Below are 27816 nucleotides of genomic sequence, written 5' to 3'. Positions count from 1 at the left end.
GGCTGAGCTGTAACTACCCCAGCTCCGCGCACCCGGGTCCCCTCCTCTCCTCCCCGCAGCCGCTGGTCCCTCGCCGGCCGCTCGTGCTGAGGGCCGGGCTATGCGGCTTAGGGGAGCCGGAGGGTGCGGGCGCGCGTCCCTGCGGCGGCGACGGCGTCCCCGGGGCCGGCGCCCCGTGCGCCCCCGCTCCAGCTGCGGGTCCCTGCTCCCTCCGCCGAGCGGCATCTTTGTGTGCGGGGGTGTGGGAGGGGAGGCGCGAGGCCGCGTGCCGCCGAGTGCCCGCTCCCTCCCAGGGCGGGTGGGGGCTGCTCCGCGCCTCCCGCCGCCGCCTCCCGAGGACGCCCGCCGCCCGCACCACGCCGGGCGCGCCGCCCCCGCCCGCCGCCGCCGCTCGCACATGCCCGAGCCGCAGCCCCGCGAGCAGACAGCACCGGCCGTCCGCCCCGCGGCCCCGGGCCCCGGCTCCCGCGCCGTCCCTCCCCGCGGGCCGGGCGCCGCGGCCCCGGTATGAGGAGCGGGCGATGATCCCCGCCAACGCCTCCGCCAGGAAGGGGCCCGAGGGCAAGTACCCACTGCACTACCTCGTGTGGCACAACCGCCACCGGGAGCTGGAGAAGGAGGTCCGCGCCGGCCAGGTAGGAGCGCCGTCGGGGACCATGGCACCGCACGCCCGCGCGGCGTGGGGAGGGGGCGCGGCGCCGCCTGTCCCGCCTCCCCAGCTAGTTTGCAGCGCTTCTTTGTTTGCAGCCGCGGCTTTTGTGCTTGTTGACCTGAAGAGGGTGATGGCAGCGGCCCACGCCTGCTTCTCTGGTTCCAGGACCGGTGGCCCACACGTGTTCCGGGCTCTCTGAGACTGGTGTAGAGGGACCCTGTGTTCTTCTCTGTTGGGCCTTGAAGGGACTACAGGGAGGGGTTGTCGGTTCTGTCTGTGTTCCATGTGGTGGTAGAGTCCACCCCACTTGATCTAGGCGCGACATCCCCGCGTGAATGTAGAGATGCGGAAAGGCCTGCGTGAGGAGGGGGCCCACTCAAGATCGAGGAACAAGCTGTGTGGCACCCTCAGGCATTCCAGCCCCACCCAGTGCCCTTTCACTTCCTGGTGAACCAGGTCTCTTGTTTGTTTGGAGTGGACAGAACCCATGGGTGCTTCAGATCTCAGCCCTGGTTCCAGAGCCAGGAATGAAGAAAGACCCTACTGGGAAGCTCCGAAGGGCCTTGTCCAGGTGCTGAAAGGCGCTCGCCTGCTTTTTGGTGCTAGGGCCTACCTTCTCACCGTGGAGGAAGCTGGGGAGGGGGGTGGGGAGGCGAGGAGAGGCAGGAAGGACTTGAGGTCCCACACAGAACAGGGTTCCCCTGCTTTCTGCCAATCAGAAAAACCTGTGGGTCAGACGGCTTTGGGTTGGGCAGTCAGTTCAAAGAAGTCTGGGAGCCAGAAGTGGTAGTGCGTGCCTGTAGTCTCAGCACTGGGGAGGCAGAGGCAGGAGGATTGTCCCAAGTGTAAGTAAGGTCGGCTGGCGTACTTCGTGTTCTAGAGCAGCCACAGCTACGTAGTGAGACCCTGTATCTGAAAACTAAACCAAGCAGGAAGCCCAGGAATGGTTTCTTGGCCGTTCTTCAGGACAAAGGTGGGCGGAAGTCACTAATAGTCCTCAATTCTGCTCTTGCCATCCTGGCAGCTGGCAAAGCAGTCATGGTGCCAACATCACCCCCTACTCCTGCAGGGCATGCAATGGGCAGAGCTGGGCTCAGGCCACCCTGGGTTGCTTAAAGATTCATGTTTGCAGGCTTGATTAGGGTCTTCCTCCATCATGGAAGTTCAGTATGAAGACCTATCCAATTCCCAAGGGAAGGGGTTAAGGCTGGACATCAGGCCGTGAAGCAGAGAGGGTTGGGCCGTCTGACATTCACTCCAAACCTCCAGACCAATGTAGCATTCAGCTCTGCATTGCATCCCGTTTAATAATAAAATAACCCGGGCCTGCATGCCTCTGGGCTGGCCTAGGGGTTGCTTCCTTTCTTTCTCTGCTCTCACAAGGTCTCCCCAAGTTAGTTTAGCTGTCATAAAGGCTTTGTAAAGGAGGTCAGAGAGCCTGGGAAAACAAATACAAGGTACCAAAGCCTGCCCCGGCGGAGATTTGGTTCTGGGATTACGGTGTGTGGAACACAGGACATAAAGATCCAGCCGTTTCCTCTGGGCTCTTCACTTTCCTTGCCTGAGGAAGTCCCTAAAGATCTAGGGATTGTTAGAAGGCTAGGAACTGAATCCTCAGAATGTCTCAGCTCTGCTCCCTTCTCCAAAGGATGTGGGTGGTCCTTTTCCTAAAACTAGAGAGGAGTGGAATATATCAGAAAAGGGCTTTTTCATCCAGGTCTCTGCTGACAGACCTCAAGTCTGTCAGCCATCTTGCTGGAGAGGTTGGGCTGGGGAGCTGCTGCAGGTCATGGTGGCCAGGGCTGTTCAGACGTCCCTCTCAAGCTCCGGCTGCCATAGTAGCTAGGTACCACGCTCACTGTATTCTGGCCCTGGTGAGTTAATGTCATATTGAAATGGACACCAGCCTGCCTGCTCTTGATCCAAGCCAGGAGAATATAGGGCACCAGTGACATTAACTCTTGTTCATCCACGGGGAGTCCAGGCAAGGTGTTCTCCTTCTCTCCAGAATACCAGGAAGTAGCATGCTGGTCAGCCTTGATGGGGGAGTCCCTGACTATCCCCTAACCCCAGGGCTGACACAGAGTGACACTTGTATTCAAATGTGCACTGTCTCATCTGTGGGGGCCTTATGATATCCTCTCAGGGGACAGACCTGGGTGAGTCACCTGAGGTCATTATAATACTCCTGTAGACTCTTAGCATCCCAGATGGTGCTGACCTCAAGAGCTCTTGGCACAAGCCACTGTAGAAGCCCACCAGGCTTCCCTTAAGCACTTGCCAGCCGGGTCTTCTTGGTCCTCGCTTGGCACAGCTGCATTTGCTTTGCTCCAACAAAGGCCTGCAGAGGCCTCCCGTGGGCAGACCTGGCAATCCTGCTGACTAAATAGGGCTGGACAGAGAGCTTTCAGAGTGGCTCAGCTACTGGGGGCTCTTCTGGGAGTGGTGAGCAGTTAAGAGGTGCTGGACAAGGAAGGAACCTAGCCGGAACCTGGCGCCCTGCCAGACAGGAGAGCTGGTGGTTAGAAGCAGTTTGTGTCACTTCTCCTTAGCCTGGCATGGCCCAGGCTCTGGAGTCATGAGTTCCCTCGGCCATGAGAAGAGGTTTGTTCTCACAGCAAGGTTTCTGAAGGGGGTTCCTACTATGGCTTTGGGAACCACTGGGTGTTCTGTTCGTTTGTTTTCTGGGGCTGCCTCTGTTGTGTCCTTTCTTCCGGCTGAATTCTCCATTCTTCTTTCCCACTTAGAGCTCAGTGAGATGGGGTTGTGGGGCCCTACTATAAGTACCAGTTATGGGGGCTAGGGAGATGGCTCAGTAGCTAAGAGCACTGGTTGCTTTTCCAGAGGACCTGGGTTCAATTCCCAGCACCTATATGGCAGCTCACAACTGTTTGTAACTCAAGTTCCAAGGGATCCAACACCCTCACGCAGAGAACACGCAGACAAAACACCCTGGGCATGAATGTTAAAAAGTGCCAGTTATGACGGGAATCTTGGGGGAACACTTAGCACCTGCCCTCACTACAGTAGGTAGTCCTGGGTGTGGGCTAACACCACACTTAGCTAGGAAGGTCAGGAGAGAGAGCCACAAACCTCAAAAACATACAAACATCCAAATCATTGAGTTCTGGGATGGAAGGAAGGGTCATGGATGGAAGGGTGGAGAGTCAGAATTCCCCCTGCACCCTCTTGGCCACAGTCTTCCTTGTAATCCATGCACTCTGCGGAAATACCCTCCACCCTAGTCACCCTTGAGAAAGCTCAGGCATGTCTGTCCCTGTGCCCCATGTTAGGTGGCAGCTCTCAGAAGCAGTGACTAAATCAGACTTCAGCCATTCTTCCTAGGGCTGGGCAGGAGTGGTGGGTGGGCGTCAGGGGAGAGAGAAGAGGCCAAGTGGCCAAGGCTCTTTGAGCTCCCTCCCGCTCTTCTCAGTGCCCAGACTTACTGTATATTTGGCAAGTGTTTTTAAGGCTTTACTTGACGAACAGTTTCTGTCCACGCTGAAAGAGTTTGAAAAGCACCCCGCTAGTGCGTGTGGGTGTTTAGACTGAGTATACCATCACCAAGCACACAGCACACAAGTGAACTCATGCGGGGCTGGAGAGCAGCTAGGCACACCTGTGCTGGTGCAGCGAAGGGTGCACAGGCGCAGGGGTGTAGGTAGGATGAGCATGCTTTCCTCCGGAACCTGTGCATACCACTGTGCGTGTGCACCGGGGTGCTGCTCATGGGTGGAGGCAGGGAAGCTTCTGCCCAGGGAGCCCCAGCCCTTAAACCTAAAGACTTCTGCTTTGATTCCCTCTGAGCCTGCTGGGTCCAGGAGGCTCTACTCTCTCTGTGGGAAGGGCGGGTGTTGGGTTTCATGGAAACCTTTTCATTGCAGCAATTAAACAAACAGCTGTGAGCTTTTGCAGAAGAAATTAATGAATTCTCCCACCTGGGCCCAAGGCAAAGTGCTGCTTGTGCTGTGGGCCCTGCTCTGGATAGGAGTGGGGGAGCTGCTTTAGGGTCTGGGTGGGTGCATCGGGGTCCACATGGGCCCTGGAATCAGTGTTGCCTACGGGCAGATGTTGGGAACGGTCTGAGGAGTTGGGGTGGAAAAGGCATCCACCTTGCAGGAGGTCCAGTCTGCAGAGCTGAGAGCTGAGGCCCACAGGGGCCCTGGGGCCAGGCAGAGTGCCTGCTAGTTCCCTGGGGCCTTGTTAGCTACCCTAGCAGGGGCATCTAGGGAAGGGTGGGGGGATGCCCAGTAGCTCACCTTGCAACCCCGGGGGAAGTACCTGCTGGATTATTTAAAAACTTTATTCACCTTTTTGAAAAAAATTACTAGTTGGAGAAATGGCTCAGTGCTTAAGAGGACTTGCTGCTCTTGCAAAAAACTTGGGTTCAGGTATAAAAAACCCAAAACAAACAAACAAACAAACAAACACAACCCACCCCCGAAACCCCACAGGGTAACTCACAACCATCTATAAGCAGTTCCAGGGACCCAGTGTCCTTTTCTGGCCATCTTCACAGGCACCAAGTGTACACATAGTACCCAGGGTACAGGTAGGAAAAACATCCAGACACATAAAAAAGTAAAAAAAAAAACAAAGGAAAAGAAAATTTTAGGGGCTGGAGTGATGGCTCAGCGGTTAAGAGCACTGACTGCTCTTCCAGAGGTCCTGAGTTCAATTCCCAGCAAGCACATGGTGGCTCACAACCATCTGTAATGGGATTTGAGTGTATTCATATACATGAAATAAATAAATACATATTTAAAAAAAAAAGAAAATTTTAGCTGGGCAGTGGTGGTGTGAGTTCTAGGACAGCCAGGGCTACACAGAGAAACCTAGTCTTTTTTTTTTTTTTTTTTCGGGAGCTGGGGACCGAACCCAAGGCCTTGCGCTTGCTAGGCAAGCGCTCTACCACTGAGCTAAATCCCCAACCCCAGAAACCTAGTCTTGAAAACCAAAAAGAAAAAAGAAAAAATTGTATTATACTTGTGTGTGTGTGTGTGTGTGTGTGTGTGCACGTGTGTGTGTGTGCACACACATGTAAGTTCATGCCACAACAGAGATATCAAGTCCTGAGCCCATTTGTGTTTTGAAACCGTGTTTTAATGTACGTTTATGCCTGTGTGTGTGTGCCAGTGTCAGCACACCTGACCTTGAAATAGTCTTCTTTAAAAAAAAAGATTTATTTTTCTTTGTGTGTGTCTGCTATTCTGTGAGGATAAGCTCTGGGAAGGCAGGAGACACATCAGATCTCGGAGCTGGAGTTTCAGGCACTCGTGTGCTACCTGACATGGGTGTTGGTCTTCATGGTAGAACAGCCACACTATTAACCACTGGGCTGTCTCTCATGCACCCAGATGCCTTATTTTTGACAAGTGAATTCATTTCCATGGTTTAAAGTATTTAGTTGTTTATAGGAGTTGTTTTTTAAGTTAAAAAATATTTTAAAATTGTGTGTCTGCATGTGGGTATGTGCCATGAGTTCAGGTGTCTGAGGAGGCGGGAACAAGGCGTGAGACCCTCTGGGGTGGAGGGGCAGGGACTGTGAGCCCTCAGGCTGCACTCCTCAGGCTGCACTCGCTGCCTCCAGAGCAGCATGCGCTGAGCTGTTGACCCAGCTCCTCGGTTTCTACTGGGACTGCTTCCCCTCTTCCACTGTTCCCCTCATAGACTCACTGAGCTCACCTCTATAATTATAAATACTTCCAGAAGTATATCCCTTGGTTTATCACTTCCATGCTTTTTTTAAAATTACTATTACTTTCTCCTGACCCTCAGTGTAGTCATCTGGACAATTATTTAACAAGTGTGCACTAACCACTGGTCACATGCCAGATGCTGTCCCCGCCTGGGAAACCATTGATGAGCAAAATGGCAGGATAGGCCTGTCAGAGTGCAGAGCCGGGGTGAGGGACACCGAGAGTAAACAAATCTGGGGTACCGCAGAGACTGAAGCAGGATAAGGAGCATCAGAGAGATAAGCAGCAACTGCCCCTCAGGTTGGTTGTCAAGGCAGACCAATCTAAGGATGTGACATTTGGTGGCAACCAGAATTCGAGAAAAAGGTTCTATAGACACTCTGTTTGTTTGTGTTGCTATGTCAGAATCCCTGATGGCTTAGGGATGTGACCCTGTGGTACAGCACTTGTCTAGCAGACAGCAAGACATACCCTGGGTTTGATCCCCCATATCACCAAAACCAAAACCAAAACCACAACCAAACACCCCCAAACAAAACCAAAACCCTTTAGTATAACTGAAGACTGCAAGAAAAAGGAGTTGTTGTAGGTCACAGTAGCTCATAATCCTGGGAGCTGGAAAGGTCAAAGGGGAGAGCTTGAGGAGCACAGAGGCAGCATCTGGCCCCGACCAGCTGACTGTGTCACAGTGTAGTGAATAAATCAGGGCATACAGTAGGAACACAGGGCTGGGATAGGGTAAAGAGCCAGGAAACCGAGCTCATGTTGTAATGACCAATCCTTGTGGGAACTGATTCAGTCCCCTGAGACCAGTCCTCTGTGAGCCTGCCCTTCCCAGGGTGGTGCCCACACCTGAATCACCTCCCGATGGGCCCCAACTCCCAGAGACCTGCTATATGAGGAAGGACTGGGCTTCCAGCACATAAACCTTTGGGGGCAAGTCATAATATCAGGGTACCCAAGGGATTGTTTCTAAGATAACAAGGAGGGCTGGCAGTAGCAGAGTGGAAGAGTGAGAGGGTGGGAGGGTGGGAGGGTGGGAGGGTGGGTGAGGTAAATGAATTTCAGAAGTCCAAGACTAGGGTTCTACACAAACACATAAAAACCCACTGGAGACATTTGTGCTAAAGTGTATCAAGCCCTGAGTTCATTCCATTCCATTTATTCTATCTTATTTTATGTACATGAGTGTTTGTGTGTATGTATATCACATATGTGCCTGTATGTATATCACATATGTGCCTGGCATCCTCAGAGGTCAGAGGAGCATCAGAGCCACTGGAACTGGAGTTACTGGTTATTCTGAGATGCCATCGGGTGCCGGGAACCCAGTGTGACGACTCTACAGAAGCAACTTGTGTTCCTAACCACTGAGCCATCTCACTGAGTATCCTCTCTGCTTTCCTGGAGTTCAGTTTAGCTTGGTCCTGTGGAGGCATGAGAGAGGCGATGTGAGCAGTAAGGGGGAGACTGAGGTGAAAGACAGGTGGCTGGGAGCAGCTTGGTGGCCTAAGTGATGGGAACTCAGGGAAATCCAGGTCTGTGTGAGGGTTGAGCCTACAGGTCATGCTAATGGGTTGGTTAAAGGAGGGTGAAGGAAAGGAAGGAAAGAGAGGACATAAATGTTAATGAAAGGAAGGTTCTAGAGGTGGGATATAGCTCAGGGTAAGCATGTATTTTTCATGCCCAAAGCCTTACTAGAATAAATGGGGTTGGGGGTGGGGTAGAAGGGAGGCACAGGTTTTAATTTTTAAAAGTTTAATATCTCTCTCTCTCTCTCTCTCTCTCTCTCTCTCTCTCTCTCTCTCTCTCTCTCTCTGTGGAGTAGGGCATAATATACTACTGTACATGTTTGGGGTCAGAGGACAGTTTTGGAAGTCAGTTCTCTGCCTTCGGTATGTAGGTCCCTGAGATCAACCTTGGGTGATTGGCGTTGATGGCATTTACCTGCAGAGCCATCTTGCCGCAAGCCTGTGCCGTTCATTTTAACCTGAAAATGCAGTGAAGTGAGGCGCTGTCCACTGTGAGAGGATCCAGGGGCAGCTGTGCAGGAAGGAAGCCAGCCAGGGAAGGTGCAGGAGATGCTTCCGAAGTGAGCAAAGACCCAGGTCACAGGCGGCCAGGGGCTCAGTCTGAGAACTCAGTAATTTCCCCATCTTTTCCTGAGGGTTTCCTGAGGGTGCATTGCTGCCCCCACCAAGTTCCTTTCACTGCCTGCAGAGATAGTCTCCCGGTGCATAGCCTCCCATTGTCTGTTTGGGTTGGTTTCACAGTGGACACTTTGTCTCCAGTGTCTAGTCCCATGTGGCTGCCAGGATATTTGTGAGAATGGGGCCTGGAGCTCACTGACACATAAGACAACTGGGAACCCATCATGGGAACCCCAAACATCTCTATTCAGAGGTCACTGGGGCCTTCACTTCCTCCAAGAAGAACTCTTCCTTTCCTGAGTGGAGGAGTGGGGGAGGGGAGACACAACTGCATTCTGGCAGCTGGTAGCTCTGGATCCCGTGGAAGGGGCACCAGAGTTGTGCCCCATAACCTCGTCCTTTGCTGTGGTCAGTGTCTCCAAGTCCAGCACCCTTCATGCTGATGATCTTGGGGTGACCTGACCGCTGTTCCGGGCTCCCTCCCCTGACTGTGGATGCTGGCTTCCTCTGTTACAGTGAAGTCAGAAGTGATCCTTGGCCACCGCCCATCTTCTGAAGAGGTGTTGAGATTTCATCTGCTGACAATCTCTTTATTCTTGTGGGTTTTAAATATTTTACTGACATTCTTATACTTGCAAATGTAACATTTTTGGCGTTCTCCACTCCTTTGTGTAGATCCACGTCTCCATCTGGTATCATTTTCTCCCCCCCTGATCATTTTCCACACATCTTCTGGCAGTCCGTTCTCTTAGCTGCGGCTCACCCGTCTCCATTTCCCCTCTGTTTTGGAAGAGTATTTTCATTGGATACGGAGTTTTACCTGGGGTTTCCTCCACCCTGGAACTATAGGCTTTCGTTGCTACCCTTGGGCTTGTGTGCCTTCCACTGAGAAGCAAGAGAGAGGCGCTTTCTGTCTGCTCCACTGAGCCAGGTCTTCTGTTAGTGCTGTTAAGGGTTTCCTGTTAGCCCCTTCCCTGCATCTGACTGAGGGTGAGGGGCCGGGCATCAGCTGATTATGGCGGCTCTGTGTTTCTTGCTTCTGTAGGTTTTTCATTGCAGTCATTTCCACAACAAATTGTCCCCCCAAAAAACAAAAGCTTACAGTCTAGTGTAGGGGTGTATGCCTTTGATCCCAGCACTTGGGAGACAGAGGCAGGTGGAGCTCTGGGCATTCAAGGCCAGCCTGGTCTACAGAGCAAGTTCCAGGATAGCCAGGGTTATATAGTAAAACCCTGTCTTGAAAAACAAAAAACAAAACCCCAAGACAAAAAGCCAGTAAGAGGCATCATCCTCCCGTGTCTCTAGAGAAGACCTTGTCCCTGCCTGTTCCAACTTCGGGTAGCACCAGGCACCCATTGCCTCGTGGTCTCACAGTTTTCGTCTCTATTTCTGTGTGTTCTGTAAAGACATTAGTCATTGTGTTCTGGAGCCATCATGGTAATTTATGGTGATGTCACCCAGAGGTCCTTGACATAGGTCTACAGATGTCAAGCTGGGTGTGGTAGCACATGCCTATGATCCCAGCACTTGGGAGGCTGAGGTGAGAGGCCCAGGATCCAAGACCAGCCTCAGCTACATCCTGGTTCAAGGCCAGCTAAGACCCTGTCTCACCTCCTCCCTACTACAATAACAACAACCAGCTGAGGAGGGGAGGGGAGGGGAGAGCGGCGTCAGTGCCAGGCTGGGCTTCATATCTTGAGCTCACTCAGAAAACAATGAAAGGAAACTCCAAAAATCTCAAACCTGACCACTGCACCACTGTCTTTAATTTCTGAGTGTGTGGAATGCTCTTTCCTCCTGGTTACAGACATTTTCCATGATATGTGTAGTGATTTTTGAAGGGAGGCTGTTTTTTTAATGACTTCGAGTTGGGATCTAATAAAGGCATTTAATATAGGTTTAAATCTGAGAAGGTTAAGAGAAAGAGGTGTTCCGCAGGAAGTAAGACTTGTGTGGTTGGCTTTGGAGACAGTCTCCTTACATAGTCCAAGCTATTTGGACTGTCACCTTTGCCTCCTGCCTATTGGGATGACAGGTCTGAGTCACCAGATCCTGCATCATACCCAATCTAGCAAGTCTTGACTGGACGTCAGATGTGCAGATACGTATTAAATACCTACATTTTGTCTTCCTTTAAAAAGTAGTGGTTCCCAACCTTCCTAATGCTGCAACCTTTAGTACAGTTCCTCATGTTGTGGGACTCCAACCATAAAATTATTTTGTTGCTATTTCATAACTGTACTTTTGCTACTGTTAGGAGTCATAATGTAAATATCTGATATGCAGGATGTCTGATATGTGACCCCCAAAAGAGTCTCAACCTCCTGGTTGAGTGAGAACCACTGCTTTGAAGAATACTAGGCCTCCTTTTAACAAATTCTTTGAAAACCAGTGTGACCCTTCGGATGCTAACTCCTAATCTGTTTGAGTGACCCCAGGTTAGCCTTTTCTCTAAGACAGTTTATCCCCACTCTGAAGGTCTGGAGATCAGCAGACTCCTCTTAGCGGACGTGAGTGTGAATAGACCTCAGCGAGCTTCGTCCTCTTCTGTTTTGTTTAACCTTGTAGTTTTACTCTCCTCCTTCCTGTCCCCTTGCTCTCTCTTCCCCTCCCTCACCCTTCCTCCCAACTTCCTCAAAGCCCGTGCTTTTCCAGGACTTCACATCCTACTGCCTCACCTTCTACAGATTCCTGTCTGTTTCCACAAAGTCTGCTGACGAGCGCCCCTCTCTGAGTAGCAACCTAGGATGCCCCTTCAGGTAGAAGTCCTGGGAAGCCACTGGGTCAGGGTTCCCAGTCAGAGACACCTGTTGTCAATTGTCTAAAAACCAATTACTTCGTGTATTTTGAGTGACGGTGACCCTGTCCATGTGCAGTATAGTTTTTGTGACATCATCCTGGTTGGGAGAGAAGCCGTTTCATAACGTTTGGGAAGGCATTAGCAAGCATGTGGTCAGCTCACTGAACTTAGCCAGAAGTTCAGACTCTTGAGATATATTTAAATATTTATGTTTAACACATATGCTTTTTACAACACAGTGCAGTTGTGTGCAGTGGGACTTCATCCCTGAAATCACAGGATTTATGCAAAGTGTCGATGCATGAGCCCGAAGGCATCACACAGGGCTCTGAAGTCGGACTTTGAACACTGCCAGTGTTGAAAGAGGGGGAGGTGTCGCTCACTAAGTAGTGCAGGCTAGCCTTGAACTCATGACTTTCTTGCTTCAGCCTTCCCAGTGCTGGGATCATGGTGTGTGTCCTACCTGCTGTGTAGGTATTGTACTAGCCTTTGCCAACTGATACTCAGAGGTCAGCACTATAAATTGGTGATGCTTCTTGACGTGTGGTCCGAAACCACTAGAAAGGTCTGGCCACAGGCGTCCTCCTTGGCTCACAGCATCTTTGGATGAACCACATTCAATCTCTGCCCTTCCTTCCACGGCAGGCCCACGATACCAGGTAGATAACTAACTCTAACCGGGAGCCAAGTGGATGGGAAGGAAAGTCCAGGCTCTCCCTCCCAACGTCCTTTCTTCCTTGTCTCCATTCACAGAGCATCATGCTGGGCTCTCTCATGGCCTTGTGAGCTGGACCGAGTGACATAGCCAGAGCTGTGGCCAGCTTAGGTCCACGTCAGGCTCCTCCAAAGTAACCAGGCTCCATCTCAACTTCCTCCGCAGGTGGACATTGAACAGCTGGATCCCCGTGGCCGGACTCCTCTGCACCTGGCCACCACACTGGGGCACCTGGAATGTGCCCGGGTGCTCTTGGCACATGGCGCAGATGTGGGCAGGGAGAATCGCAGTGGTTGGACAGGTGGGCACCCTTGTTTACCTTAGCCCCGCACCCAGTGTCAGCCACTCACCCGAAGCGGGCTGAAGAGTCTTACCCTGTGACGTCACTTCCTCTCCCCCAGTGCTGCAGGAGGCTGTGAGCACCAGGGACCTTGAGCTGGTGCAGCTGGTGCTGCGGTATCGGGACTACCAGCGGGTGGTGAAGCGGCTGGCGGGCATCCCCATGCTCTTGGAGAAGCTCCGAAAGGTGAGGCCCGCTCTCCACCTACCCACTGTGGCTCTGCATCCTGCATCTAGTGCCAGCTTAGCCCCATTCTCTGTCCTCCTCCAGGCCCAGGACTTCTATGTGGAGATGAAATGGGAGTTCACAAGTTGGGGTAAGAGGGGCTGAACTTGACCCAGGGACCTGATTTCACTGTGCCCTCCTGGAGTGTGGCCCGTGCTCTTCTTGGGGCTCCTTCTTGCCTAGCCTCAGCTTGGTGCCAGCTTCCAGTCAGGTCTTTCCAGGTTGCCCCAGATACTATCACGATTCCGTTATGATTTCTCTTCCTCTGTGATGGTTTGCTTATTTAGTGCCTGTCATTGGCATAAGGTGAAGTCCAGCAGGCTGGGGCCTTACCTTGTTCAGTGTTGTATGCCCAGTGCCTGGGACAGTGCCTGGCACTGGAGTTGGTCAGTAAATGCTTGCTGAAAGCTTGGATGAGGTTGAGTGGTGGAATGAATGCACAGTGAGTACTAGAGACAGCACGTGTGAGCCGTCCCTCTGCCCGGCCTCAGATTGCTCAAATCTCCACTAGGGGTGGTGGCGAAGGAAGAGCCTCTCCCTTGTGGGTTCCCTAGATCTTTTCTGGCCGTACCACCAGCTCCAACTCCTGTGCTCCGAGCTGGCCCAGGAAACTGAAGTCCTTTCTGACCTTCACTTCCACCCAGTGCCTCTGGTATCCAAGATTTGCCCTAGTGACACCTACAAAGTGTGGAAGAGCGGGCAGAACCTGAGGGTAGACACCACGCTTCTGGGCTTTGACCATATGACCTGGCAGAGAGGGAACCGCAGCTTCGTCTTCCGGGGTCAAGGTCAGTCAGGCAGTAAGTTGGGCAGGGTGGGAGACAGCGCACAGCCCCAGACCACCCTGACCCCTGTGCTTTCCCTGGTGGCAGACACGAGTGCCGTGGTCATGGAGATCGACCATGACCGCCGTGTGGTATACATGGAGACTCTGGCGCTGGCCGGGCAGGATCGGGAGCTACTGCTGGCTGCCTCCCAGCCCTCGGAGGAGCAGGTGCTGAGCAGGCTCACCGCGCCTGTTGTCACCACACAGCTTGACACCAAGAACATCTCCTTTGAGAGGTGAGCCGGGGTAGCCTGGCTAGCCAGAAGCCAGCCTGATGGGCCGTTCTTTCACCTGGACCACTCTACCTCCCCAGGAATAAGACTGGCATCCTGGGATGGCGCAGCGAGAAGACAGAGATGGTGAACGGGTACGAGGCCAAGGTGAGCTCAGGCACCCTGAGCAGAGGGCTCTCAATCTACTTCCCCCAGCCTTGTGGGTACAGAGGCACTGCAGCATGGAGGAAAGGCATGAGACCAAGTTCCCCCAGGAGGAGGCCATCTGCAGAGTCCTTAGGGTATTCACATCCAGGGCTCTGTTCCGACATGCTGTCTGGGTGCAGGGGAGCCTATACCAACCCCATTTACTCCTCACCACAGGCAGCTGCTCTCATCCCACATTACAGATGTGTACTGAGCCCTCTCCATAGTACCCTGCTTAACCTGAAGCACTCCACCAAGCCGGGGTTGCCAGCTGTTATCCTGGCCTACAGATGAGGCCGTGAGGGTTGGAGTGGCTCACCGACCTAGCAGAGGCACGGAAGCACTTGCAGGCGACGTGCACAGTTGTAGGTAGCAGGGCCACCTGACCTCAAGGCCAGGCCTCTAAAAAACTGTCCCTGGGGAACCGCACCTGCCCAGCACACGATGAATGGTGGAGCTGACAGACTTTAAGGCTCTGTTCGTGTCTCCTCTCTGGTCAGTATGCTCAGAGAAGCGGCCTCAGGTGTCTCCACTATTGCACGCATCTCACTTTTTAAGCTAACTTCTTGTCTTTCTAACTGGAAGGTGACTCGAAGGGGCAGGGACCGTGTTGGGTTGTTCAGCCCTTGTAGTCCTGATGCTGGCCTCAATGGCTGGCATCTAACTGCTCCAAAACATCTGCTAGCCTGGGCTGAGGCTGCAGTGGGTGGTAGTGTACCAGAGGCCCTGCGCTCAACCCCAAGCACCATTAAACAGTTTGTTGAATGACTAAGTAAATGGATGAATAGTTTACCATGTTTTCTTGCCAACATCCCTAAACACTGGGGCAGAGGTCCCTCTAAGACGTTTAGTGGTGGGAGTGTTTGCCCCCCCCTTTTTTTTATAAAGATTTATTTATTTATTTAATGTATACGAGTGCACTGTAGCTGTCTTTAGACACACCCAACCCCATTACAGATGGTTGTGAGCCACCATGTGGTTGCTGGGAATTGAACTCAGCACCTCGGGAAGAGCAGTCGGTGCTCTTAACTGCTGAGCCATCTCTCCAGCCCAAGTGTTTGCCCCTTGAGTGTGGCACTGGAGCTGTCTCCAAAGCCTCTTCGTCTCTGTCCTCAGGTATACGGGGCCTCCAATGTGGAGCTCATCACCCGGACACGAACGGAGCATCTGTCCGAACAACACAAAGGCAAGGTCAAAGGTAATGAGCTTGAGGGAAATGGGGAGAGATGCTGTAGGGTGGGAGGGACACCTCCCATCTTGGTGTCCCCAACAGCATCCCCTAGCATCCCAGCATCAGGATGGCTCAGCCAGACAAATAGATTTCAATTCAAATAGCTGTGTAACCTACTGCAGAGAAGATCCGGGGGCTCATTTGGGCTCAGTGATTGATTACTAATGTCTGTATTGCACTTGGGAGAGAAATGTCATGCATACCATTCAGAAGCTAATCTAGTCATCTGTCTCAAAACCTGAGTAGAAACGTCGGGGAGCCTTGCCATGGAGTCTGTGTGCTTGTTGATTTCACACACACCCATTGGGCATGGTTAGCCTGTCTTAAGTGGATACAAGCAATTCTTACCTATAGGAGAACAAAATGAAGCCATTAACACAGAAATTGCTAATGGGAAGCATTCTCACACACTCCCGAAGAGAAGATGGGAGCTTTGCTGCCCACAGTCACCAACCTAGAGAGCAGCATGTTGGGAAGACTCTTCTGAGCCTTAATGCTTTGATTGATTGATTGATTGAGACAAGTCTCAAATTCTCACTATGTAACTCTGGTCTCAAATTCTTCATGTACCCAGGCTGGTCTCAAACTCACAGACATCCATCCCCTTTCCTGCCTCCTGAATGCTGGCATTAAAGTGCTACCCACTGTGCCTGGCTTAGGTGACCTTTCATTTTTCCAAGCTCACAGTGGTCCTGAGCCCTGTTCTCAAGAGTCCTCCTCATTTTTAGGTGGAAGTGGCTAAGAATGTGGGGTGAGAGAGCTACATACACCCCTACCCCAGGCACCCATGTACTGGGGCTGCAGTATCCCCCTAAGACCCCCACATTCTTTCTAGGCTGTAAGACACCTCTGCAGTCTTTCCTGGGAATTGCCGAGCAGCACGGGGGACCCCAAAATGGGGTGAGTACCAGGGATTCTATTGTCTTGAAGAGTAGGGCTATGGCTTGGGGGTTTTGGGTGGTCCCTGCTTCCCAGGACCTATGTGGAGAAAGGACTGACTTAGACTCAGGGACTAAGGACTCCCTCCTGTGTGGTACAGACCCTGATCACTCAGACTCTGAGCCAAGCCAATCCCCCTGCCATCACTGCAGAGGAATACTTCAACCCCAACTTTGAGCTTGGGAACCGGGACATGGGCCGTCCCATGGAGCTGACCACCAAGACACAGAAGTGAGGCCCGCTGCTCTTTCTGGGGAGGGGTGGGCAGGGCGGGGGTCCAAGAGGTGTTAGGAGGCCATGGCTTCCTACAGCTTCCCTTACCCCTTGGGATCTGGGGGACCAGGTTCAAGGCCAAGCTGTGGCTGTGTGAGGAGCATCCCCTGTCCCTGTGTGAGCAGGTGGCCCCCATCATTGACCTCATGGCTGTCAGCAATGCACTTTTTGCCAAGCTCCGGGACTTCATCACGTTGCGCCTGCCTCCTGGCTTCCCTGTCAAGATTGGTAAGCCATCCCCACCCCCATACCGTAGCCCCATTTCTCCTCAGCTACTTGGAGAGGATGAGGTTTAGAGGCAATCTGGGCCTAAGGTATGAGGAGCTAGATGGCGGTGCCTAATAGCTTCCTTATCCTCAGAAATCCCGATTTTTCACATCCTCAACGCCCGCATCACCTTCGGGAACCTCAATGGCTGCGATGAGCCAGTGCCCTCCGTGCGAGGTAGCCCCAGCAGCGAGACGCCCTCCCCTGGCAGTGACTCTTCGAGCGTCAGCAGCTCCAGCTCTACCAGTGAGACTCTCCACTCCCCACAGAGTCCTACCCTTCCCACGCGCAGCTCCATTTCCCCACCCTGACACCACGGGGTGAGCCCAACCCACACCTGACCCCTGGCCCACGCCTCCAGCCTCCTGCCGCGCCTGTGAGATCTCCCCTGCACTGTTTGAGGCCCCACGTGGCTACAGCGTGCTGGGCGGCCAGCGAGAGGCTGCGACTCGTGATGAGGACGATGACCTGCTGCAGTTTGCCATCCAGCAGAGCCTGCTAGAGGCGGGCAGTGAGTATGACCAGGTGTGTTCGAGATGCCACTCCAAACCACAGCGAGTGCAGGCAAGCCCAGCTAACAGGCTCTTCCCTTCAGGTCACTATCTGGGAGGCGCTAACCAACAGCAAGCCAGGCACCCACCCCATGTCCTATGAAGGCCGCCGACAGGACAGGTCAGTGCCCACGAGGCCAAAAAGAACTTAGAGGTGCCTGTTCCCTCTCCTACCCCAGACCCACACGCACAGATACCCTCACTAAGCCATCACACTGCACAGTGACACTGGAACCCTACTAGGCCCAGAAAACCCTCAGTGCCTTCAACAGGGCTCCACCTGGTGTCAAGAACCTGTTATCAAGATGGCTTTTGCCAACCCCCTTTCCTGGCACAGGGTGGGTGGCCGGTGCTCCAGGCATGTGCAGACATCAGGGACCTAGCTCCCTGGACCTTCAGACCCTCAACAACAGACAGGTTGGCGGGACCTGGGATCTGCCACCACTGGGTGGGGCCAGGACAGCCCAGCGAGACTCATGGCTTCCCCTAGAGGGTGGCAAGCCTGCCCAGCCCTGGGACCTCCACGATGTCTCCTGCCCCGCTTACGAGCAGGTGTCCCAGGTGTGCCGGGAGCGGGGAGCGCTCGACAAATCCTCCCCGCCCCCAGGAGCGCCCCACCCACGCCGCAGCGCCAGCCCATGCCCCCGGCTCCGGTGCCCAGCCCTCGGCCCAGCCCAGGTCCCGGCTCCCGCAGCCACATGTTCCGGAGCTACGACGAGCAGCTGCGGCTGGCTATGGAGCTGTCAGCTCAGGAGCAGGAGGAGAGGCGGCTGCGAGCGCGCCAGGAGGAGGAAGAGTTGGAGCGGATCCTGCGGCTCTCGTTGACCGAACAGTAGTGCCTCCTGCTGGGACCCTCCCCTACTCTACGCAGGACCCGGGTCTGCGCACCTGCCGAGCGGCTGCTGGGGTCTGGAGCCATCGCATTGGGGGTGTAGCAGCGCATCAGGCTTGAGATGCCAGGGGTTTGATACAGGAGCGGAGTAACTTTCCAGGCCAGAGCCCTAGAGGCATGGCTGGTCTCCCTGCTTTGTTGTACTGTGATCCCTAATCCGCTTCTCTGGGCTCAGATCTGTCCAAGGGCGGAGGCAGGTGGTATCGAAAAGGAAACGAATCCTTGAGAGGAGCATTGTCCCCGTCCCTTGCTCCTTATGGCTGGTCCTCCTTCTTGCTCACTGACCCCTCTCCAGGACACTGTCCCTGAAGCCTTCGCATCTCAGCTCTTCATCCCTGGGAGGCAGCTGCTCGCCCAGCGTGCTGTGTCGCTGCTTTGTCCCAGACAAACCAGCACGTCAAGGGCCCAGCCCCTCCCCACCCCGGCATTTCAGCGTCAAGTGCACTTAGCGGGGTGCCCAGCTCCCCCAGTTCCCACACCTGTCCTGTGTCTCAGGGTGGTCCTCGCTTCTCCTTAGGCAGCCAGGAATTGGAATCCCATGCCCGCAGCACGTTTTTCTTGTGATCAGGGAGTGTGTCTAAGGTGGCCCTAGTTTGGGCAAGGCCTGGTTCCCTCATGGTGCCTTGGGGAATGGGGGCAGCATATTGGCTTGGGGGCAAGCACTAGACTCGACACAAAAGCGTTGGTGAGGGCCCTGGCACCACTATCACCACCCACCCCTTCCTACCAGCTGCTGCTAGCCCTCTGTGGTTGTGCACCCCTCCTGCCCCCATTCAGGGGTTGACTAACACCCTTTATCCAATGGTGCTAACCCCGGCTCTCCCTGTTCTACCCTACCCACCTAAAGAAGCACAGGCCCCATGGAGCAGGGCCCACACCCTTATCCTGGGCTGCCTTCTGGCTGGCTTCTCTCTGCCAGGGGCTCAGAAGGGGCACAAACGTGGGTCAAGAAAAGAGCAACAACGCGAAATTGTTCTTCCTCTTCCCTTCCCTGATGCCAGGGGCACCAGACTGATTCTGAGGCACAAATAAAAGAGGTTTCAAACCAGATGCGTTTCTACCTAACTTTATTGGGGAGAAGTGCCCATGGGGGTGGGTGGGTGGTGGGTGGGTGGTGGGTGAGGTCTTGGGAACTTCAATGCAAAGATGGATGACCTGGGTAAAAAGCTATGTGGTGGGTCCTCAGTCCAGCTTGCATTTGCTAGGTTTCCTCAGGCTTCCAAAAAGGGACTGAGGTACCCCCTAGTTTGGGCAAGGCCTGGTTCTCATAGTGCCCTGGGGAATGGGGGCAGCATATTGGCTCTCCATATAGGAGGCACAGATGTGTACTTAGTAAAATATTTCATTAGTTATGCCTCGGTGTTTTTAAAAGATTCAGCAGAGTATTGGAGGCTGTGTGTGTGTGTGTGTTTGTTTTGAACCTGCTTCCCCGTGCCAGTTCTCCTGAGATTTCTCTGGTGGGGTCTGTTTGTGTCCAAGAAGCTGTCCTCTCTGGAAGTGGGACGATGGGAAGAGCCCACTGCCGTAGACTGATGTTTGAAGCCAGCGGGTTAAATTCCGGCAACAGAATAATTTCTTACTATGAGAAATTTTTGGAAATGTCCTGAGATTCTGGAGATACCTGTTGAATCACCGTTCTTGTGAGGTCAGGCCTACTAAGCCCCTCAGCATCCCCAGGCATCACACTAATGCTAAGCGCTTCCTCTGCCCAAGGTAAGGGACAGGGAGGGACACCACCTCACCATGAAGCACCACTGCTAAGGCCACATTATCCCGGGCTCCCCAGAGGCCTGTAAAGTCCGGGGACCTAGTACGGAGCCACTTAAGATCCGTGTGTTCAGGCCTCCTGGGGGAGAGGGAGTTTCTTCTCCATCTCCCCACTAATTCCAACCCCGGGAGGCAGGGTGTGGGTCCCAGTCCAAAAGCCGGCGCTGCCAATCGGTGCACCCTGCCCCTTTGGGTCTGCGGTGTGCAGAGCTCCGCAGCGCGTGTGCAGTGCTAGTCCGTGCCATCCACCAGCTCACACAGCATGTTTTCCAACGCGGTAATGCGCTCCTCTTGGGCTTGCACCCGCTCTCGGAGGGCCTTCATCTCCTCCAGCAGTGTCTCTAGGGTGTGCTGCTGCTGACATTGGAAGACAGAGGAAACAGTGGCAGAGAGCAGGAGGCAGGGGATAGAGTCAGGGTGGTTCGGTCAGATCTTAGCGCTTACCGACAAGGGGGCTTCGCTGGCTGACTGGCTGCGCCGAGGACTGGCCGGCGGGCGCACATCTAGGATGTTGCGTTTGGTGACCCGGAGCTCACGGTGTTTGGGGGGAACGTAGCCTTCCTTCAGCGAAATGAGCACAGGTTCTGCATCCTGACCCGATAGCCACTCATCAGCTTCCAGGGCTGGCTCGGGGCCAGGCGTGTCCGGGTATAGGTCATCCTGGAACAGATCTGACTGAGGGAGTGGGTGGACAAGAGGGCTTGTGTGAGTGGGCGCCAGATGGCCGTGCTTTGACGCTTTTCAACCAACGCCCTCCTTCCTCACCTTTCGAGGTACAGTCATGACGATGGGTTCACACTTCCGTTCGTGTAGCTTGTAGAACCTACGAGGGGGGGGGAATTCGACATTCCTGCTGACTCCCCATCCTTTTTAAAAATCCCTATGTCTGGGACTAAAGTGTTGGAAGTCAACACTAAGTAACTACCATTCACACATTATCAGTTTGGGGTTAAAACACCTCTGTTGTAATGTTAGGCTATGGGACAGTGCTGGGACTGTCACCGAAAAAGACTAGTATGACTCCTTTCTTTTTCCTAAAGAACAGCACAATTAGGGGACGCCCCAGAGCTAACATGAGGAACAGAGGTAGGGGACCGGAGGGACAAAAGTGCTGACCTGGCGATTTCACATTTGCTGACATCCAGTCCCCGCTTGGGCATGAAACCCATGCCCCGTTGCGGTTCTTTGCTGCTAAATGTGTTCAGATAATGCACGAAAGGTGGTTCGTCCGTAATTTCAAAGTACCGAATGCTACTGTCACCCTGCAAAACCAGCCAGTTTAGGTGGCAACGCCAGACAGCGTGCTCACATCTTCATCCTGGCCCTGGTTCTTCCAGCCCATCCTCCAGCACCTTGCCACACAAGTAGACGATGCTGGAGTCAGGATCGTAGAATGGTAGTAACACTCCGTTGCTTGTGTCCATTTCCTGCAGGGCCACTGGCTCTTCGAAGTTGTTCTGCCGAGCACAGGAAGAGTGACCAGCCCTGCTCGTCCTTCCGGCTTACTTCAGAATTTGCTTTATGGCCACCCCAAATCCCATGGGCTTCCAAGACAGCTCTGGTGAGAGCTACAGGCCCTTCTAGACGCATCTTTCCCTTTCCCTCGCACAGGTACCCCGTGTGCGGTTGCATGCAGTCACAGCAAACCACCCCCAGGGACTAGGCATCACCAGGAGGGGGCGCCAGCGCGAGCTCCTTCAGGCGACGCAGCAAAACTGGGCAGTGTTGGGTGTGAGGTGGCAGCAACCTTCAGCCCTGTCGGAATGGGCATACCCTGCGGGTGCGGGGCGTCTGGCCCCTCGCCCGTGATGCCAGCCCCCGGGGCACACACCCCAAGCCTCCAGCTATGTTACCGGGTCCCACAGGCCTAGCTCTCGCTGGCTCATGCGGGTGAATCCCGTGGTGAAGATATGACCCAGCCGTGTGAAGACAGCCCGCATGGGCCTCATCCCCTCGTGGGCTGCAAACCTCTCCTGGGGGGGAAGGGGGAGAAGGGAGGAGCATCACCCTGCTGCCTGCCTTCGGGGGACGGGAAGCTGAGCAATCCTGCCAACCTGAGTGTGGAAAGGGGGTGGGGAAAAGGAGTCCTAAGAACGCAGCTTCTCAGAGGTCAGTGGCAGGACCCTGGCCTGGAGAACATCAGGGCTGAGAGAGCAGGAGGCCTGGAGCTCGCAGCAGGTTCCAGTCCTTAGGCACTCTCAAAGGCTGATCACTGGGGCAGGTGATGTCTGCAGGCCTCCTGGGGTTGCTGTGGTGCTCTACCCACAAGGAAGCCCTGGGCTCCACTTGGGCCTCTTGGGCGCGGTCACCACTCAGGAGGGTCCTCCTGGTTGACCCTGCAAAGCGAGCCAATGCGCCCGCCTTGGCCTGGCCTACCGGGTCCCAGAGTGCGAGTTGCCGCTCACTCATCCTGCTGAAGCCGGTGCTGAGCAGCTTCCCGTCTGCGGTGAAGACGGCCCGCAGCGGGCGGGCGCCCTCGTGAGGCCGGGCTCGCTCCTGCTCGCAGGGTTAGCGGGTTAGAGTGCCCGCCCACCTTCCCTTCCAGCTCCCAGCCGCGCCACGCCAGTGCTCCAAGCCGACATGCAGGCACCTCACACCCCAGGTTAGAAGGAGGCTGGCCAGGACAGGGCCATTGCCCTCCCAGGGCACCCAGCTGGGACAAGCAACGCTTGAGGGTTGTTTCTTCCCCACCCAATGGGGCAGTGGGTGGGGGGAGGGTCAGGTCTCGGTGGTCAGGTCCCAGACCATGGAAGATGGCGTTGGATATCTGAGAGGAGAGGGTCCTGGGGCTCAGATTTCATGCAGGTTCTGGTTGGAAGATGGAGTTTCCAGCTTCTCTCCTCAATCTCAAAGCAAGGAGCCCTCCTCAGAGCTCTTAGATGTATGGGAGGGGAGCGAACGGGAGCAGGCAGAGGGTTGCAGTCTGGGAGTTTACTCAGGGTAGGGATTGAGGCTGTTGAGCCTGCAAGGGGTGAGGGGGGGGCGTCATGACTAATCTCTGGAGTAGGGATAAAACAGGTAAAAACTGGGACTCTGATGACTGGGTATCAGGCGCTAAGAGCTGGTATTGAACAAGGGGTGCTAGGGAATAGCCAGCTAGGCCAGGTACTCACCGCAACCACTTGACTCTTCCGGGGGTCAATGATACGCAAGGTCTTGTCCTTGCAAGTGGTGGCTAGCAGGCTACCATTGCTGTTCCAACACACGCTGTGGATGACGTCAGGGTGTATGTCGTCTAGGCTCAGCAGTACCTCCCCAGTGCCCACATTCCAGATGATGATCACATTATCACCACCTGTCCAGAGTGACCAGGCATATCACCTGAGCCCCGCCTTCCTCACTCTCCCCCACGTCTATGGTAGCGACCCTCCATAGCCCCACCCCAGACCTGCACTGAGCAGGACATTCCTGGCAGTAGGATGCCAAGACAGGATGCCCACACGCTTGGAGTGGCCCTCGAGTGTGATGACAGGTTCTGTGATGTTTCGCACTGGGGTGTAGTCTGGAATCTGCCACACCTAGGTAGAAAGAAAGGCAACAAGTAGGTGGGATACAGAGGTGGCTCCGCCCACTTAGTGCTATAAGTCCTCTTGAGTGGTACGGGTCAAATACAGGGCAAAGCCTGGCAGTACCAGCACCTGGAAGCAGCAGTTCAGAACCCAGCAGTATTGCGACCTCTCCAAAGACTACCTCACTCACTCTGTCAAGAAAACTTCAGAGTGCTGCACCCCTGCTCTTAGGGCCCCAAGTTGTCCATGGTTATAATTAGTTCTAGGCAGTGCATTCTGGGAGGGCGCCAGTATGTATTTAACTAAAAATAATCTGGGAACTGGGCAGGACAGGGCAAATCTCCCAGCCTCTGCCCCTTCTATCACCTTCCCCAGCACAGGTGAGGCACCTCCCTTCTCCCCTGCCCAGCCTAGCAGCATCCCCTTGGCTCCTACCATGACAGTGGTGTCATCTGAGGCACTGGCGATGACGTTGTCATTGTGTGGGCACCAGTCAATGTCCAACACAGGGCCAGTGTGTCCAGTGACCAGTGGGTAGTTCTTATCCACTCGTCCTGTCTGGAGGGGTCAGAGAAGGAGATATGGGACCACTGTCATGCATTTGTGTGTGTGTGTGCGTGTGCGTGTGCGTGTGTGGCACGTGCACTCACAAGCACTGCTGGGAACGGAACCCAGGTCTGGCGCTCGCTAAGTAAATGGTCAACCACTTAGCTGCATCCCAGGCACTTGTTCTCCTGTAAGTGGTTTTGGAGTGGGCGGTAGATTTGTTTACCTCTCGATTCTGTGTTATTGGTTTTCTTTTTGCGAACCTTTCTTAGTCTCTAACCTCGCCCCACCCCCAGTCTACTTGAACTTTGCTGGAGACGCAGAGTGAAATCGTTTGCCTTAGGGAATCTGATTCAGAGAGGCAGGATGGGCGCACAGCAGGACACAGAACACAGACTGGAATTACAGTCCCGTGTTCTTCAAAAGACATTTAGAGAAGGATTTTGTTTTCCAACATGAAGTCTCATTATGTTTATTGGCCTAGGCTGATCTTGCCGTGGTCTTCCCAGGGCTGGGCTGGGGAATCCTGTGAGGAGGATGTACTTGAGTACCTTGGGCAAGTCCCTGGAGAAAGAGGTGTAAGTGAGTGACCCTGAATGCAGTGGCTTAGGCCCTGAGGCAGCCCTCTCTCCCTCGGGTTCACCTTGGAGCCTGGAGCAGTAGGTGATCTCAGTGCTGAATCTCCCTTACCCGGGGCTGCCGCTCACTCTTCATTTTGTCTTCATGAGTAAATCGTGGGAGCTATGAAGACTCTGCGGGCTTGGCATTGGCCCAGAGCACGAAGTTGGGAGAGAGGGTGTCTAAATGGCAGTCATACGGCCGGAGGAGGCGGCTCTGGCTGAAATGTGAGCCCTTGGGATGGTGTCTCTGGACGGTGTCTGCATTGTCCAGCGTGAGTCATAGGCTATTGTCAGGTCTCTTCCCGCCCCTGCCACATGCGAGGCCTTCTTTAGCAAGGTATAGGGCTTGGTATCTAGGTCAAGGTTATGCTTTGGGGTATCTATCATGGGGTACAGATGGCTAAGTGTCTGCAAAGGTGGCAGTTCGTGCCCGGCCCCTTCCTTTCCCTCGTGTGCAGAGGAGGGCTCTGGCTTTGTAGTTTCATCCCACTCCCAGGATCAGAGTCTGAACATGCTCCTCTCTCTCTCTCTCTCTCTCTCTCTCTCTCTCTCTCTCTCTCTCTCCCTCCCTCCTCCTGTCCTCTGTCTCTGTCTCTGTCTCTCTCAGACACTAGGGAAAGATAAGGTCAGAGTCTGATTGGATCTTAGTCTGCTGCATCCTAACCATCTCCATTATTAACTCCCATCTTGGTTTCTGCTAGCAACATGGCGCTTCATGGCCTAGAGAGCGGCACAGGTCACCCTGCTATTGCCCTTCCCCACCATTCTTTGTGGGTTTGGCAAAGACAGAGTATCCAATCCGCACAGACTGCCTTTCAGTTGGAGGCCTGGACTTCAGTGAGAAAAGGCTGGTGTGGGATATCCCAGAGACCCCGGGCCCAGTGCCCTCCCAGTTACTTCCTTCCCCGAATCCCTCACCTTGGCCAGAGGCAGGACAATGAAGGCGCCTCCACCTCCAGCCTCCACAATAATGGCTAGAAATTTGGGGTTGACGGCACAGAAGGCGCTGTCCCATGTGACCTTGGATACCCGGATGTCCTCATAGGCCTGGTCGGCCTTTGCTGCCTGACCAAACACATGGCGGAACTTGCTTTGCCGAACCACTCGCCGGCTCATGGCTGGGGCAAAGATATCAGAGCCTAGAGGCAGGCTGGTCCTTAATCCTGTGAGCTGTGGGAGGGAGGAGCGAGGAAGTAGGATTATCTGTCAAGGATCTTCAAAGTGACCAAAGTCAGAGGCAGGTTTTTGGCACCTGTCTCATGTTTAATATGAGGGACAAGGATGCGGGCGGGAGGGGGGTCTCACCACTTCGTAGACACACAAGCTAGGAGGAATGGCAGAGGCTGACACAGGGCTGAAACTTCCTGCCCGACTGAATGTTTGGAGGAGCAGTGTCAGTGGGTCCCCTCCTGCTGCTAGGCATGGATGAGCACCTCTTTGCAAGTGTTTGTCCCTCCTACAGGCGCCCCACTCAGCACACTCTTAGTCACTGAACCCTAGCAGGTAGGACTGCAGCCCTCAAGAGCCCACATTCACATCGCTGGCAGATTCAAGCAGACGTGTCTCTTTCTACAGATTCGCCAAGGGAAAAGCCCTCCGGTTAACCCTGTTCCCGTGGTGTCTGGGTATGCGGGAGTAGGTAGTGTAAGGCAGATCTTCCTTCCGTCCATTTTACCATGCACCGATTTCTCGGGGAGCCCTGACTGTGGTCATCTGACACAAATATCACACTTTAGTCCAGCTTCTTGGGTGCGATGCCTCCTGTGCTGGCTAATAGGTTCTCTTGAGGGTGGGAGCCTGCAAGGACCAGATGTGTAAGCAGGGAGGAGGTGAGGTCCTCTTTCTGAGGTGCTTCGACCTCAGTTTCTGGAGCTAGGAGCTTAGCTATGCTTGCCACTGTTCTCAAGGGAACATGGCAGGTTCTCCCAAAGGTCAACTGCTTCCTGCCCTTCCCCAGCCCGGGCATCCATGTGCCCTTCAAATCACTTCTGCAGCCCCAGGCCTGAAGGCCGGCCTACTCGCGCCCTCCTCCAGCCTCCTGCCCCGGCAGTGCGTTCGTGTGAGACTAGGTGTCTCCTCGCCAGCCGCTGTCCGGCCAAATATAGACACCAAGTCCGCCCTGCCGGACTGAATTTAGAGGCGGGGGAAGGGGGGGCGCAGACCTCTGCCCCCTCTAGAGCCGTTGGCTGCGGTGGCGGAGGCAGGGAGGGGGGTACCTGGTCCTAAGCCGGGCGGAGGTGCTCACGATGCGACTCCTCTGCGGAGCGGGCCGGGGTACGCGGAGGGACGAGGGAGGAGGCGTCGGTGCGTTCAGGCCAGCGAGTTCCGGCCGCTGCCTGCGGCTCTCGGCTGCAGGCTCCGCTGCAGTCCCAGCTGCTGCTGCCATCAACCTGAGGGGGCGGGGCCGGACGGGGGCAGGGCCAGGCCAGAGCGGCCACGCCTTGTCCAGCGCGGGAAAGTCCGGCGTCTCAACTCGGCGGTAAAACGGGAAAAGTAAGTGTGCGTGCGCTTGCGGGGTGTTCGTGCCTCGTGCCTCCCTCCGCCCCTCGCACACAGGATCGGGAGGCCCAGGCGCTTGGTCCAAAGCGGGACACGGAGACTGGGAGCCACCGCGCGAGATCAGGTGCCTGCGCGCCGCATTCCTGCCGCAATCGCGCAGCTAATTTAGTCATTCCCAGCGGGCGGGGTTGTCCCCAAACAGTCACGACCCGCCGGGAAGAGGCCCTAGAAGATACTCTGGGGGAATCGTGTCAGTCGCTTGGTGGGGTCTAGGCTGGCCCAGGGGAACTGTGAGGCTAGGCTGTTTATTAATAGCGATGGCGATAGTTTGAGAATTTAAAACACTGGCACCGGTATAGGCATTTCATCCCTATTAGAAGGTTCCATGAGCACGGCTTAAGTCGGTAGCTCAGAGATCAAGCAGAGAAAAGTGAACTCCCAGCACCAGGTTCAAGGGGAAGATGTTGGCACAGATATTTGGCCACATTTTAGAGGCCAGAGAGACCGACTCTGAAGATGATGTTTAGCCCTCTGGGCTTTCTTTGAGATGATCCCTCTATTTTAGGGAAGAATCACTCATCCCCAAGACCCACAGTCTTAAGTAGTGCTCAAGGTCAAGAAGATAAAATACAGCCAGTTCCCTGAGTTGCTGTTTACTCAATGCTTGCCTATGATTTCTTCCCTCTCATCTTAGGTTCTGGAGGGCAGTATGGGGCCAATTTCAGGCAGCTCATAGTGCACAGTTTTCCAGAGACCAGCGTGTGTGTGTGTGTGGGGGGGGAGAGAGAGAGAGAGAGAGAGGGGGGAGGAGAAGGAGAGGAGAAAGGGGGAGGGGAGAGGGGAGAGAGGAGAGAGAGAGAGAGAGCAGGAGCACGTGGGTGACTATAAGCTTGTTC

The 27816-nt window shown here is 54.4% G+C and overlaps 2 protein-coding genes across 9 annotated transcripts; one reads left to right on the top strand and one right to left on the bottom strand.

Moving 5' to 3' along the window:
- Positions 1–422: 422 nt before the first annotated feature.
- Positions 423–19029, top strand: Ankrd13b (ankyrin repeat domain 13B). Of its 4 annotated transcripts, XM_032911731.1 has the most exons (15): positions 423–635; positions 12182–12317; positions 12418–12542; positions 12627–12672; positions 13226–13643; positions 13721–13787; positions 14943–15024; positions 15893–15957; positions 16097–16227; positions 16340–16497; positions 16630–16782; positions 16898–17061; positions 17132–17208; positions 17425–17504; positions 17695–17713. In XM_032911731.1, the coding sequence occupies exons 1-14, from the start codon at positions 522–524 to the stop codon at positions 17468–17470; spliced, it is 1782 nt and encodes a 593-aa protein (XP_032767622.1). In that variant the 5' UTR covers positions 423–521; the 3' UTR covers positions 17471–17504; positions 17695–17713. The 4 variants fall into 4 exon arrangements, with proteins under 4 accessions (XP_032767622.1, XP_032767620.1, XP_032767618.1 ...); XM_032911729.1 differs by lacking the exon at positions 17425–17504 and having other exon boundaries at positions 17695–19029; XM_032911727.1 differs by lacking the exon at positions 17425–17504 and having other exon boundaries at positions 17640–19029.
- Positions 19030–26993, bottom strand: Coro6 (coronin 6). Of its 5 annotated transcripts, none has more exons than XM_032911718.1 (11): positions 26638–26989; positions 25340–25591; positions 23691–23813; positions 23135–23264; positions 22860–23041; positions 21600–21719; positions 21099–21203; positions 20863–21008; positions 20512–20569; positions 20191–20421; positions 19030–20103 (listed from the first exon to the last, which is right to left on the bottom strand). In XM_032911718.1, exons 2-11 carry the CDS (start codon positions 25535–25537, stop codon positions 19978–19980), a joined length of 1419 nt encoding a protein of 472 aa, XP_032767609.1. In that variant the 5' UTR covers positions 25538–25591; positions 26638–26989; the 3' UTR covers positions 19030–19977. The 5 variants fall into 5 exon arrangements, with proteins under 5 accessions (XP_032767609.1, XP_032767611.1, XP_032767608.1 ...); XM_032911720.1 differs by having other exon boundaries at positions 19030–20100; XM_032911717.1 differs by lacking the exon at positions 21600–21719 and adding an exon at positions 22123–22242 and having other exon boundaries at positions 26638–26988.
- Positions 26994–27816: the final 823 nt, after the last annotated feature.

This window comes from Rattus rattus, chromosome 9 (assembly GCF_011064425.1).
Source record: "Rattus rattus isolate New Zealand chromosome 9, Rrattus_CSIRO_v1, whole genome shotgun sequence".
NCBI lineage: Eukaryota > Metazoa > Chordata > Mammalia > Rodentia > Muridae > Rattus > Rattus rattus.
This window is presented reverse-complemented; position numbering and strand designations above follow the sequence as displayed.

Bases quoted from the DNA above. Each gene is read 5' to 3' on its own strand.
- Ankrd13b (XM_032911727.1), top strand. From the start codon at position 522: ATGATCCCCGCCAACGCCTCCGCCAGGAAGGGGCCCGAGGGCAAGTAC. The intron at 13,788-14,942 runs GTGAGCTCAGGC...CTCTGTCCTCAG, and splicing joins TGAACGGGTACGAGGCCAAG to GTATACGGGGCCTCCAATGT. The intron at 15,958-16,096 runs GTGAGTACCAGG...TGTGTGGTACAG, and splicing joins ACGGGGGACCCCAAAATGGG to ACCCTGATCACTCAGACTCT.
- Coro6 (XM_032911718.1), bottom strand. From the start codon at position 25,537: ATGAGCCGGCGAGTGGTTCGGCAAAGCAAGTTCCGCCATGTGTTTGGT. The intron at 23,814-25,339 runs GTGAGGGATTCG...TGACCCCTCCAG, and splicing joins TTGTCCTGCCTCTGGCCAAG to ACAGGACGAGTGGATAAGAA. The intron at 21,204-21,599 runs GTAACATAGCTG...TGTGCTCGGCAG, and splicing joins AGCTAGGCCTGTGGGACCCG to AACAACTTCGAAGAGCCAGT.